Here is a 14,821-nt window from a genome sequence, read left to right as displayed (position 1 = left end):
AGTATTTCCAAATTCCTGCCTAAAGATTAAAGGATTCTGCCTAAGTTTAGGTTTTATGTTCCTCTACGATTACTGCTGCTTAAAGACTTGCTTTTCCTGTTCTGCTGTATTCATTTGCCTCCCTGTCATCTTTTCTAGTATTTAAGAAGTCTTTGCCGTGACCACAAAGGCCTTGCAATGACTATGCTCGAGTATACTCTTTCCTTTGTTGCTTTTATTCACTTTTTATTAAACGAGTGATATGAGTGATGGAAAAATGTGTTTCAGTATCATGTTGGCTCATGCTGTTTATCTGTCATCTGGAGTGATAATGCTCTGAGGGTCATCGTAATCCTATTTATAGCAGGCAAGATGGTGTCTCAAGCAGGGGACTGCAAATTCAGCAAGGGAAGAAGTGACAGGAGCTGTTCACCTATTGTTGGGGGAGGAGAGATACAGTTCTTACGCCAGGCTTTCATTTGGAAATAAGAATGAGAAAAAGAGAAACATGGCCTAGAAGAAGTGTCTCTAAATTGAATGTTTTTTACGGTACATGAATGGCTCTTCAGGAGCTTGGCAGCTTTTTCTCCCTCTGTGCTCTCAGAGAAGTATTAAACAGTCTGTGTTCAAAGGTGTTTGAAAACTCATTTCTGGCAGTCAGGAGGCTTTTCTCACCGAGTGGCCTCTGGAAAGTTCACATGATAGACTGCTGCATGGGGAGAGGAAAAAAGACGAGGAAAGGCCTTTTTTGCCAGTACAGTTAACAGGCTGAATTTTGGGGAAGGAAAAAGCGTAGCGAGTCATCACTATGCTACAAAATTATACAGGTGTTTTATGAGTTTATTCTGGGGCTATGTCCATTATACACAAAAAGTAAAACTAAGCTTCACGTGTCGTGTCGTCTCTGTTTAATACTGGCACCTGGCATGCTCCTAGGAGTGGTTGTTCATTACTAGCTCTCCTACCTGGTTACCACTAGAGAGTTATGTCTAAAGATGAGCTCGTGGCACCTGCAAGTGGTCCTTTGCTATTTGGAACTCTAGTTACTGTTGAGCCATGTCTGGAAAATGGTGGTGGATCACTCACTAAGTACAATGAGGTTTGTACAGTTTTTTCCCAAGGTTATTTCCAAGTCTAAAAGCCATATTCTTCTTCACTTCTCTTAGACTTCAATATATAATCTCTGGTTCAGTGAAACTTTCTGGAAACCCATGGTTCCCTACCTCTGATTTTCATTCCTCTTTAGTTTGTGTTGTTGAGGGAATTATTTTGGAAAACTTCCTAATAGCTGCTGCTTCATAACCTCTTGTACCAAAACTAATCGCTGTTTAATGTGGGACTCTTCTAACATTTTTTATCCTGTAATTACTTCTATGTCTGAAAATACTCCAGCCTGAATACCTCCACTCAGGACAAGTCTTTCCGATTTCAGTCGTTCCCAGCCTCTGGTTGCAGAAAGTGTTGCTCAGCTTCCACAGAGCACGTGCTTGTGCAGTTTATTACTGGTAATGACAAGAAGATTGCACGTGATTTTCCATAAATCACGTTATTGGTTTGGTGTGCAAATAGAAGACTACAGGAATGATGCTCATAGGACTTGAATTCAACTCTTGGGAGTTACTAACAAGACTTAAGTCCTGCTTGGGATTGTAAATAAACAGAGAAACAATTCATTACCCTTTGCATTTTTTCTTCATACCTGTGCATTTATATGAGGTATGGAGTTGAGAATGTAACTAAAATCGAGTGGACTCACATTAAAAGGAAAAAAAAAAGTTGTCGGGATTCTGAGTAGGGCTGATCAGGGAAACACTGAAATACTTGCTTAAAAAAAACCAAAACAACACAACAAACCTCTCAAAAAACCCGCAACCCCAACTAACATCTAAACCCACTTGGTTAGCTTGTCCTCTGAATTGGGTCTTGAAGTACATTACTGTGTCAGTGTCTAAGGTTTCAGATAAGAATCTGGGCAACAAAGAATGTTCAACTTCGTCATTTTATTAGATTATACCCTGGAGTTCCTCTACCATAATACTTGGAGTTTCTGTAATCTAACACTTTGATACATTTTTCAGGAGAACAGGAGGAAATACTGGGAAAAGAATCAATTGATTGCTATTGAATTATCTGACCTGGTAATCTATTGCAAGCCAACAAGCAAAACCAAGGACAATTTAGGTATTTCCTTTACTATTACATCTGAATTTTACCCCTTCTTTTATCTTTACAAATGTTAGTTGACATTTTAGAACTGAAGATATAACCTATCCTTTCTCTACTGGAAAGCAAGGTTCTGACTCACCCATATGGTTTTCAGTGACACTTGAAATTGTGCACTGGAGTACAAAAAAATTGTCACAAATGTCTAAATTTCTCTGGTTAACTAGAGACACCCTCCCGTAGGTGTCTTTCATGGGGAAGCTCACTAGTTACATGTCAATTGACATTTTTGAGATGAAAAACTCTGGCTGAACACTCGTGATTTGTTTGTGAAAACCTTCAAGATGGATTTGTTGTGCATTACGTAATTTTACTGAAAGAACCTGTTTGCTATTTAAGTAAGCTATTGGAATGGTATATGGTTTCATAATATGAGAACTGGGGTCTGTGTAAGTGCAGATGTGGAATCTGACACTGGAACATGTACTTCTTATTCCAGTTTTTAGTTATTGCTGCTGGAGAAGCCAGCAAATGTGCCCTTCTTCCTTAAGTTTCTTTGCAAATGTTTCTAATAAGCTGTCACTGTAGTTAAGACATAATAATTATAGTCATTGTTTGAGGCATTGGCTAACCCTGGCTCACTCTTTCTTCTCCCCATTTAAACCCAGGAAAAGATGTCTCATTTAAATATGTTATAGTAGTCAGAAGTGCATTATTAGCAATGATGAGATGAGAACATGACTGTAGACTCTTATCTGCCCTGCTGCAAAGCATGTGGCAGGCAGGCAATTTTAACTTTCAGACTTGTGCTCAACCAATTTGCCACATCTGTATGAAAATGGTGCCAATTATTGCATTAAAGGACAAAGCAAAACAAAGTGAAACAAAGTGTTAGTAGAAATACAGTGTAAATGTCGACTTCTTTCTTCCTTTAGTAACCGCTCCTTTTCCTCCCTACCATGTGTAGAAAATCCTGATTTCAAAGAAATCCGTTCTTTTGTGGAAACCAAGGCAGAAAGCATTGTTAAGCAAAAGCCAGTTGAGTTGTTGAAATACAACCTGAAGGGACTGACACGCGTCTATCCTAAAGGACAGAGGGTCGACTCATCCAACTATGACCCATTTCGCCTCTGGCTTTGTGGCTCCCAGATGGTGGCTCTTAACTTCCAAACACCAGGTAATATTATATTTTAAAAAGGATCTAATCCACCTGCCATTTCACCATAAATGAGCCTCTTTCTGGCCCCTCTGCCATTCTAGTTACTGTTGCTGTCCTCTTTATTTGTACTTCCCAGCAAGAAGGGACGTGTGAGAGCTAAAGTTTGGTTTTGAATGTGTGGATCACCTGATAGATCTGGTCCCCAAAAGTCAGTCTGCAAAAGCCTGGTCTTCAAGCCTAAGTAGCCCCAAAATCTGAAACATTTATTTCACTTTGATCTCTTTGTGATAAGCAAGGAGAGATATTTACAGCAAGTTTCAGGTGGATGAACAGTTGTTCAGCCACAGGGAAGGCTGCACTCAACTTTCTGGTAAGGGCCAGCTAGCTTATGACACATTGATAGGGAACTAATTGTGAATGGATGGGTTTACTGGGATTAAAATTAGTGAGAAGTAGCCTGTCAGGTTCAGTTACTGAAAGGAACTGAGTCTTCCAACTTGCCTTTCCAGTTCTTTCGGATCAAGTGGTGACCAGAAAGAATTGCAGAGAGGAGCCGTCAGTTTAGTGCTTCCTTAGCTGTATTCAAATAGAGATCTTCGGGTTTGACTGTTTAACTCTCTCCCTAGATAAATACATGCAATTGAACCATGCCTTGTTTTCACTGAATGGACGCACTGGCTACGTTCTGCAGCCAGAAAGCATGCGAAGTGAAGACTATGACCCAATGCCAAATGACTCGAAGAGGAAATTGCAGATGATTATGACAGTGAGGGTAAATGTCTTTTGTAAATTATGTTTTTTACAAGTCATAAATATCTATAAAACTAAAAATAAAGCTATTATGTTTCAGAGTAAGATCTGACAGATTGTCAAAATAATGTTTTTAAACGTCAGTGTGTTTGAGAATAAAACTAATTCCACTGGTTCCTGAAAAGAAAGATACGTCTTTATCATGCTGATGAAGCACATGCTATAGGACTGAAAACACAGTCCTGGGATAATTTTATATAATTGCTAATGAAAATTTCAAGTGAAGTAACATGTGTTTCCAATTTCATGACTTCTCAATAGAAGGGTCCTATTGGACATTGGTTAGCAGCAGACTAACTAGTTCAGAGACTTCCAGTGTGGAAGAAAGATATTTATAATGAAATATAGAAACTCAGCAGAAAAAATAATAAGCTGATTCTTCCCCCCTTCACCGTATTTAGTACACTGTGACTTAATCAGTATGTCATTCTTATTTTTCATCAAAAAATGGGTTTATCTTTTGAAGATTATACCATGTTGTCTTCTGGTGCCAAACAGGAGTTGAACTTGTTTCTGTTCTTAGTTGCTGTACAATAAGATATGTCCCTTAAAAACATGTTTTCTGAGAAAGAAGAAACACGTTCACTGCTCTTCACTACAGTTTAGAAAAGAGGTAAACAGAGGCTGTGAATGTAAAGCAGGAATGTGTTAAAATAGATACACAATAAAGGCTGAGGAAAGATAACAAAATTTATGTGACAGGCCTGGTCTGGAACTGCATACTGTGTATAATCAATGTCAGCAACAGTATCTTACAATAAAAATTACTGGGTTACCCAAACAATGAAATATTTTATTACTGGTGGCATAGATAGTGTGCTAAATACATGCAAACACACTCAAGAGAGAGAATACGTATTTTTACACGTTCTCTGGCGTTTTTTCCCCCCTCTAGTTCTGTAGGCTACCTTCTGTACAGAAACAATAATGCCAAATTTCCCTTGGGCGTGGTTATAATTTACAGTTTCTTTTGCAGGTTTTAGGTGCTCGTCATCTCCCTAAACTTGGCAGAAGCATCGCTTGTCCCTTTGTAGAGGTAGAAATTTGTGGGGCTGAATATGACAACAACAAATTCAAGACAACAGTTGTGAGTGAGTATCTGCAGTTTTCTGTGTTGTGGGGATATGGTAATACTTCCAGTGCACTTAAATAAAATGTGTAGAGGATGGCCATGAATATATGTTGTCTGTAATTGGCCAGAAACCTATAGAGGGAGGAGTCAATTCACTGTTGCTCTGGACTAATGAGTCAGACAGTGTAATTCTTTTGCTTGCCTCAGGGCCAGTTAATTTGAGAGACTACAATGTATATCAAATTTAGAAAAAAAAATACTCTTACATTTTGTAGAAAAAAAATTCACAATTCTGTTATGTATTTGCCTAAGCATAAGTTTGTGTATTTGCATATTTTAAAAAATTGCAGTTTTGGAAGTGTGTGCCAGTCAGCACCCAAAAGTCTGGTCCAAAGGGGAAGTTGCTCCTGTGAGATCCAGACTGTGTTTATTTAACCTTGGGTTCTAAGACTGGCATCCCCTCAGAGGCAGCCTGGGAATATAAGGCTGTAAGGAAGTATAACTTGCAATGCAATAGAGGGTTGATCAAAGTTCTGGGTAAGAGGCGTGTGTTTGGTGTGTGTGTGTTTGTGTGTACATGAGCTTCCTTTAAGTGCACCGAAATGGGGCAATATCTCAGCCCTTAGTATTTCACCATCTAATATTTCTGGATGCAGCAGTGCTCCTCTGGTAGACAAGGGGCTTTGCTTCTAGTTATCCAAACCAGAGGAAAATAAACACAGAATTAGGAGCAGAATGTGCATTGTAGCTCTTCAGTACTTCAGGGAAGAGGATTATGATTTTTACTTTTTGTGGGAAGTGATCAAGACTTCAGAAAGCCAACTTCTGGGCTCTGTCACACATACCTAATTATTTGGTGTTTCATAAATTACTGTAAGAAATGGGCCATTGCACATTAGTCTTCCCAGTGCTCTTCACACTTCTACTCTGATACGGAGTATAAGGCTCACGAATATGAACAATGAATTAGATTCTTTTACAAGTACATGTCCAAGGACGTTTTATATGTTTAAATTCAAACAATAGCCTTTCTTCGTGGATTTTCATCCCTGCCAAGTTTCTTCCTATCTCCCCCCCCAAATAAACATATACAAACCTTCTGAAGCAAGGTTACAACAGGAGGCAGATGGTAAATAGGATTTTTGGGCCTTTGTATATCCAGAAAATATCCTGGGATACATACCCATATGTGAATGAAGTGAAATTATTGCTTCATAATGCAAATGTTTCCTTTTGGTTACAGATGACAATGGCCTTAATCCAGTTTGGGCACCCAGTCCAGAACAAGTGAAATTTGAAATTTATGATCCAAATCTAGCGTTTCTGCGCTTTGTTGTTTATGAGGAGGATATGTTCAGTGATCCCAATTTCTTAGCACACGCCACTTTTCCCATCAAAGGCATCAAATCAGGTAAGATCAGTGGGTATAATAAGGGGCTAGATCAGAAAGATGCTGTTCAGCATTGTTGTATTGTGACTTGCTCTCAGTCGAAGTTACAAGGTGCCAAAGGACAAGTGCTCTTTTGATCTGAGTTCCTTTAATCTGTTGTTTATTATGATACTGGGTGTGTCATTTGTAAGTATTTAAAATAATCCTGCCACCCTCTTGAAATTAGATTTTTAAAATTGAGATAGGAAAGCATTATGTAGAATAATTTGCACTGTCTTTACCACATACTCCATTTCAGCAACGGAGTTATGTGCTCTGAGTAAAATCGGAGAAGATTCTTTTTCTCTTTTGGGGTTAGGGCATTTGTTTTGTTAATTACCTTAGCTGTGGATGTCGAGTAAGTTTTCTGCTTTTCTCTGCTTCTGGCTGTAGTTTCCAAGAGCATGTGAAATGGTGTATTTCTCAGTTTTGCCATTCTTGCCTTTCGCTTCCCTGTATTTGTCACAGCAAAGCCCGCTCTGCGCAGCAGAGCAATTGAGCAATGAAGGATCCGTTAGTCCTGAGGACTGTAAGCACTATTTTTGTGACTGCCAATAACCCTTTGCTTTGACTCTAATTGTCCTTTGTATGTGTCCCCCGCTCCAGGTTTTAGATCAGTTCCTCTCAAGAACGGCTACAGTGAAGATATAGAGCTGGCCTCTCTTCTGATTCACTGTGAAATGCAACAAGTGCTGGTGAGAACCACTGAGTTTTTTGTGCACTTAGTGTGTGTGTGTTATCAGTTCTTTGTGGAAAAAAGCAAATGAGGATTTAGTTTTCTGTTCTGTGCCTCATGTGCCTGTTGTCAGGCACGTCTTCTGTAGGTCTGCAAGAACGCAAATAGTTACTCTCCCTCTGGGTGGACAGCTTACGCAGTTGTTAAAAGACATAAAGCACTAACAAAGTCTCATTGCCTCCACTAGTTTTTGCTGTAACGGCATGGTCGTTGTCTTCCCTTCTTAGCTGACTGATGCCATGCAAAGTTAATCCAGCTTTGACTTTGTAGAACAAAGATCCTTTTTTTAAAGGTCCTGCGTAAAAAGAAATCACTTTAGGAAGAGGAGATAGTAATTTTTTCCAGTATTTCATTAAAATAAGCAACCCATCAGGTGGAGGACATATTCCTACCGAAGTGCTAATCTGCATCTTTTAAGTCTCTCAAAACCACCTAATTGGAGTAGTAGTATTTTTAAACACACAAGGTAAAAAATAATGGCGCATCCTCGCTCATGAAGCCAGGCATTGAAGCGGCTGATCTGTGAACAGCATTTGTTGGTGTTCCAAAGGCCTTGCTGTATGGATGTTGACTTGAAGCAGGATTTTTCACAGGCTCTATCTCAATAATATTTAATGTTATTTAAGCACACTGCTGCAGAGGCCATGTGATGAAAGTTTAAAGATGCTTCTGGGAAGTGAATATTTCAGGGTGCTTTCCAGCATCTTTCAGGTTCAGAGGAGAAAAAAAAAAAGCCCAACTTCTTATTTGTAGTCTTTTACAACCATTCAGGCTTCTGCTGCAGTTCACACCAGTGTACATTATTTTTCCAGATTAAAACATGAACTTCTGCTAACTGTAATCATTATGTCTCTGGAGGGTTTTGTGCCTGCAGTGGCATACACTGAAATGAAAATTACTGAATTCAGTCACATTCTTCCTCCCAAAGAGGCGGCAGCCTTTTTCAAACATCCTTTGTCAGTATTTTTACAAGGCCACCACATAACACGCAGTATAAAATGACCGCGTGCAGTGACAGTGTTTGGCAGCTGTGGTGGGTTCTTTCCGGTGGGTCGCAAAGAGCCATGAGAGCAGGAGAGGGCCGGAAGCTGAAACCAAAAGTCTGTGTCTCTGTGTGTAAACAAAAGAGACCTACATCCTTTGAAGACAACATTTAACATGTTCTTATTTCATGGACACGAGTCTGATAGAGTAGGCCTGATAAACTACTATTTTTTGGCTTGCTGCCTTTGAGAAAACTGGGAGCGACTCACCGTTGCCTAATAGGTTGAGCGTGGACATCACTTGTAGTTGCGTTGCGAATTCCTCCTGCCGTGGTTTCTCTTCAGAAATTCAGATCATTATTTGCCTGGGGCAGGAGTAGCTCTTAACGTGTTGTTCATAGCAGCGGGATGTCTCCCAATCTGTCAGCGCTGAGTCCTTTGGCAGCAGCACATTTCACACTCTTCAGGCCCCTTCTGCTTGTTAAGCCAAATGAAGATGCAGCATGGCTCTGTGTTTTTACGTTTGATGTCTCCGGGTGGTAACGCAGTGGCAGGAGAACTTTCAACACTCTCCCCTTTTGTTTGGCAGTCTGCAACACACCGAGACTTGCCGTAGTTAATCAACTTCTAGAGCTTTTGCCAGATCATTCAAGAAGCACCAGAAAAGATCAAGGCTGTCTCCATCTGTTCTTCTGCCCCTCTTTTTTAAATGATGACCCTCCATAAAATGATATAATTTAATAACAAGCCTGTTTATATACAGAGCCCATCTGCATACTCCTGGAAATGAAATACAAAATTATAAAGGGGAATTACAGATGGCTGTGGATTTTCTCAGGAATAGAGATGCAAGAATATTGTACACATAAGCATGCACATTTGTGAATTATTATGGAGGGCCTTACGGATTTTCTGTGGAAGTTAACCAGTTTTCTTGATATTGTGGAAATCGTACTATACTGAGGTTGTTGTTACGTTTAGGAGCATGTCTTATTTGCTTGAAAATGGATTTACCTGCTGCAGAAAGTGTGTATATCTGTTCAGCATTTTCTGATTACAATCAGCCTCAACAGTGTATATGTTTTTAACATGAAGATTGAAATGGACATTCTTAAATGGGGCTTTAAAGTCTGGCTTTGTGGATATATTTATTTACAAGAACAAATAATAGTACATATGCATCTCAATGATTACATCTGCAAATTGGTAATTGGCAATCAGCTTTTCCCTTTGTGATTTTGGAATGCAAAGTTTCTTTCACCTTTTAAAAAAAACATAAATAAAATAAAAACAAATTCCTTTTTAAATCTTAATCTGTAGCATAGCACTGAGGTTGTTTGAGTTGCTTCAGCCCATACCTGGGAGCTGCAGGAATGTGTTTCAGGAGGAAAAAGAAGGTTTAGGAAAGGATCTTGTTGCTCTAACTGAAGGTCCTTGGGTATGTTGCTAAGCTGTCAATTTTCCTTGATCTGGACTGAGTGCAAAAAGAGGCATTCTTATTAGTATGCTGCCTCTGAAAATGTTTAGATTTATTACATTTATTGATTGCATGTCATTTCATGGAGGATGAGTATCTTGGTTTGCTGCTGATGTGAAAATTAAGACTTTGGTCCTGCCGGTACTATTCCCCTCTAGTAACTCAATGAAGGAGGCAGGTTTTGCATTCAAAGTTTTGAAGTATTAAAATAATTTGAAGTTATAAAGGGAATCAGTATGATTATTTCATGCTTGTGGAGTTTTTTTGAGACTTTCCACTGTGGGCCACATGCAACAACAGAAACTCAGACTGCTACAAATTATTTTTCAAATACTTAGTCCTGCTGCAAGAATTGAATTTCCATAGCTCCACAGAAACACAGGATCTGTCCTTCTTTCTTGGCCATCTGAGTACTTGCTGCTATTAGGGGTCCTATTTACTAGTTAGTATTTCCATCGTTAGTCTCCATCTCAATAGGGAAGCACCAGGAGTGGTAGGATGTAGCAGAATACACAAATATGATGGAACAGTCAAAAATTAAACTTTTTAAAAAGTATTTTTTAAACTGTTAGAGTCTGATATCTCCCTATAATACACCATTTGCTGTCCTTTCCTCAACAGACTGTCATGCTTTATTACAGAAAAATATTGCAATAGAAGTTTTTAGATATACATATTTCATTACTTGCACTGTAATGTCCGTGATGCCCCCGTTAGAGGGTATGGCCGTTTGTACTGTGGGGGTTTTTTAGTGCTTTCTTAGTTATTTTGTCTCCGTAAACATTCCAAAAACGTCTTGTAAAACTAATTTTATAAAACATTCTATATAAAGCCAATGGAATGTATTTAGGAAAACAAAATAGTCTCCCTATGTTGATTCAATGTCATTTTTGGTGCTTGTCTTACAAGTTACATTGATTTCCAATATTCTTTTGAAGGAAAGTGAAGAAGAGCTTTATTCCTCATGTCGGCAACTTCGGAAGCGCCAAGAGGAGCTTAATAACCAGCTGTTCCTTTATGACACCCATGTGAATTTAAGAAATCCTAACAGAGATGCTATATTAAAAGAATTCAGTGTGAATGAGCGCAAACTACAGATATATCAGGAGACATGCAACCGCAGGTGGGTTGATAATCATTCTCCTTTCCCAGGCAGCTCTATTTAGACCTGATTTCTGGTGAGGAAGCCTCAGCTTTATCAAAACGAGCATCTGCAGAGTGGCGAGGGTAGAACCGGCATGTCTGAAGCAAGGAAGGGCTGCGAGCCACTAGAGGCCAGCAGATGCTGTGAAATCTCTGCTCAGTGCCATCTCAGTTTCAGTGATCACAGTGAAACACGTAATTCCGTGAGTTTACGTTTCTCTCTTCTCCCGCTTTCCGGGAGGAAAGCCTGGGGGTATATACAGACAAATAAATAAACCACCTCACTCCTTCTACACTAGTGAGGTTATGTCTCTGGAAATTTTGTTAGCATATTAGATATGGGAGAAGACGCTTCCAGATACAGACACCACAAAAGATAAAACCAGTAACAGTCTAGAGTTGTCTGATAAGTGTCAGTACATTTTCCAAAGCTGAGGGGAAGGATCCTTCTCCTTTGCTGCCACTGTTGGGCTCAGTGTGAGGGAGACAGAGGCTTCGTGTACCAGGAGGAATTCTTGAGGGGATCTCAAGATGGGATGGGGGGAAGACTTTTCTATGTGTGCTGAACAGCTGCATGAATCACTGGTTTACTCCCATTCATTGAAGAGAAAAAATGCAATGCTTGTTACTGATGCATTACTTGCCATTTGTATCTAAGTAACTTGAACTTGGTAGACTTGTTTTCCTCTGAGAAATTCCCACTAGACTTGACACTTTCCTTTTCTTTTCCCTTAAGATTAAAGGAGAAGAAAGTCAGTAACAGCAAATTCTACTCTTAAAGAAATCATTCTTTGATGCATGCTTTATTGTGCAATTCAGGAAGAGATACTAATTTATCCTGGTCGTCCTACTCAATGACGGTCTCATCAGACTGAATGACTGGAAGAAAAGGAGGAGGAGGAAAGATGGGTTTCTTTTATAATTTCTTGTTATAGGAAAAACTGGTTTAATTCCTAATAATTTATATTCTGTACAAAGCATACTGTCTGTGCAGGCCAGACCTTCTATGTATTCAAGATTTTTAAAATCTGAGGGCATGTTGTTGGATAGACCTCACTTCTCGTTATCAATACCTGAACAACAAGTGTAAGTCATCTACTATATTTGTGTACGCAGGCTATAGATAAGACATTCACAACAATTTGCATGCGTGGAATCACACCACTTTAACAACCTGGCTCCTTAAGATTAACTGGTAGTGAGTTTTTAATTTATTAAATGTTGTAAAAGCACTTTTACACCAGCATTGTCATGTCATATATGTTACAGTGCCCAAGGCAGCAGATTGTACTTTTGATACTGTATAATATATTTTGGGCAGCTGATAGCTCATACTGTATTGTCTCCTTTTTTCTTACAGTTTTGAGAACTAGATAATATGTTAATTTTGTTGAAACCAAATACCTTCTGCAACTGTAGTTGTGTTTTTCCTGTTGAACTCTCTGTGGAGCTTCAAGAAAAGAACGATATATGAATCTGTATTCCTTGCCCTTGTGAACCTATGTTCACAACCTCAAGGCACCACAAGGAAGAGTTTTAAGATTACACAGTAGGAAATATCTGTTTGTTTGTGGAAAGGAAAGGTATTTGGTGTGGTGTCATTTTGCAAATCCTTTCAGCTGCTAACTTTCTTACAAATGAGTTTTTAAATGAACTGTCCATTTTAAATCTTGCAATCCTACTTGGACGATAGCGTCAAATGATAGTGCTTTGTAAATATAGACTGTTTTCCCAAAATGTATCTAACGCAAGAATGATAGTATGCACAAACATAGAGGTACATCTTTCTTACGGCTTTAATCAAATGAACATGGATGAGAAAACTTGTTAGATTAGCAAGTGTGTTCTCCTGCCAGAGCAGAACCAAAGTCCTTCCATGGCACATTTAACACCAGTTGTCATAATTTGTACATGTGTTGGTTCTTTGTGCTATCACCATTGTTACTATCACATTCCTTTACCTCTACACGGGTGGAGTTTTGCTGTCTGTGTGCTTCACTTTAACCTCCAAATGTATGCAGAGGAGTTCAGTTTTTCTGTCTAAGTGACTGCCTGAGGCATAAAATGCTGCCTACATAGTGTTGTGTTTCTGATCACGGAAAAAAACGTGCATGGATTTGGGATTCACGGCCCGATGAAGCTGCCTCAGCAGTTTTCAGTTTCTCTTGCTCCCCACGCGATGACTTTTGTTGTTTCAAGACGCACTTCATTGATGCCATTGTGCGTTCACAGATGATGGTTTGAGGAACCCCCTCGAGGCTTTAGTTATTCCGTAAAGACACTCTTGTCTCAAAGATGAAAGTGCTATAATTGTGTGTCCCACGATGGGGTGACTTCTGTAAATTTTTTATTATAAAGAAATTAATTACTAATCACTCAACTGAAAAAGAGAACAAAGTTAAAGGCAATTTTCTGGTTTTCTTCCTCCTGGCTGAAATCTTTTCACTAGCCAGTTGTGTTCAAGGATTAGATGGGTACAAACTACCCTCCAACAAAGAAAAATCATATCAACCGTGGATTTGGGAGGTGGAGCTATAACCTAGACTGCTGTATAAAGCTGGGCTTATCTGCAGTATCCAGGTGTAACTGGATGATCCAGTTGCTGTTCCTTGAGGGGGGGACCTTTGATGTGCATGCATTTTGTAGCATGTTCCAGGATGTTGTTAGTTTGTCGTATGATCTGTCCTTGTGCTGTGTATTTCATTCAGCAACCTCCATGATTCCCATCTGACGTTGCGAGAACACTGTGGTGTCAGTGTTGAACAGACAAGGTGGCCCAAAGCCTTGTCCGGAAGGTTCTGAGGTTGTTGCTACAGGTGGGACAGGATTTATAGGCAGCTGACTACCAGCTCGGTTTGGATTAATCACAAAAAATAGGAATCTACAAGATGCTGTGGCCTCGGGAGACCGAACCCTAGAGCTCGAGGCTGTTGCTATGGTGGGTTGATTTTCGTTTTGTTTTTTTTAAGCTCAGTTCCAAAGCAGACATAACCAAATTGTCCATTTTTCCTGCCTTCTTTGATTGGTATCTATATTCCCGACACAGAACAGCCATTGCACGATGAACACAGGAGTTCCCTGTGCACATTTTTTAGTCCTTTGAAAAGTCCCATGCATATTTCCCACACATACGTGGTATCAAAAGTTACAAGAGGCACTCCTCCGTATTTCTAAAAATCACTTTACAGTAAGATCATTTCTCCCCAGAGTATAATGTTACACTGTATTCAGAAGGAAAATACTGCATTGGCTGTTTTGTTGACATGCAAGTGATGTGCAAGGCCACGTATTAACTCTTCTCCTGTTTCTTGCATTCTGTCTTCTAACTCCAAAATCCCACTTCTCAATTCTTTGCCAGGGCACACTCTGTAGCGACTTTTTCACAGTTGCAACTGTTTTAATATGAACGTAGGTTTGAATGTGTGTGCTGATTGTATAATCTAGGAGGAAAAACATTTATAAATTTTTTGAAGTCAACAATATCTGTTAAATTGTTATATTCTTATAGAAACTGTTTTAAATTCTCAAAATAACTTATTTTTAATAAATAATTTTTGATATCTCAGCAGTGGTGTGAATGATGCCAGATGCTTCGTTTTAGCATTGCTCATGGAATTCCAAGAATTTTGTGGATCATTTGCAGTAGTATGAGTGAGTTCTTATAGAAAAATGGTCTGCCGGTGTGTGATGGTGTGTTTTGCGGGGGGTTGGAGGAAGGGCGTCTCTGTTTTTTTAAGATGAACTGACTTATTGATCATTTCCATAGACGTGGTTATTGCTGCACTTCATCTGGCTGCAGACAAGCAGGGCAGAAGGAAAAAGTCAAAGATCATGTTTAACTTGCAAACCCTAACTGACCTTTTTTAGTGA

The 14,821-nt window shown here is 39.3% G+C and overlaps 1 protein-coding gene across 6 annotated transcripts in view; it reads left to right on the top strand.

Moving 5' to 3' along the window:
• The window catches only part of PLCG2 (phospholipase C gamma 2), a 70,726-nt gene extending 56,210 nt beyond the window's left edge, over positions 1–14,516 (top strand). For all 6 annotated transcript variants that reach the window (XM_021290686.2, XM_065028893.1, XM_065028888.1 and 3 more), the window contains 8 exons: positions 2,058–2,160; positions 3,110–3,319; positions 3,928–4,073; positions 5,088–5,202; positions 6,427–6,594; positions 7,219–7,307; positions 10,747–10,931; positions 11,688–14,516. In XM_021290686.2, coding sequence (XP_021146361.2) covers positions 2,058–2,160; positions 3,110–3,319; positions 3,928–4,073; positions 5,088–5,202; positions 6,427–6,594; positions 7,219–7,307; positions 10,747–10,931; positions 11,688–11,730 — 1,059 coding nt within the window. In that variant the 3' untranslated portion in view covers positions 11,731–14,516. The remainder of the gene's footprint in view (positions 1–2,057; positions 2,161–3,109; positions 3,320–3,927; positions 4,074–5,087; positions 5,203–6,426; positions 6,595–7,218; positions 7,308–10,746; positions 10,932–11,687) is intronic.
• Positions 14,517–14,821: the final 305 nt, after the last annotated feature.

Source organism: Columba livia, chromosome 13 (assembly GCF_036013475.1).
Source record: "Columba livia isolate bColLiv1 breed racing homer chromosome 13, bColLiv1.pat.W.v2, whole genome shotgun sequence".
NCBI classification, from domain to species: domain Eukaryota; kingdom Metazoa; phylum Chordata; class Aves; order Columbiformes; family Columbidae; genus Columba; species Columba livia.
The sequence above is the reverse complement of the archived record's forward strand: the minus strand, read 5'-3'. Positions and strand labels throughout refer to the sequence as shown.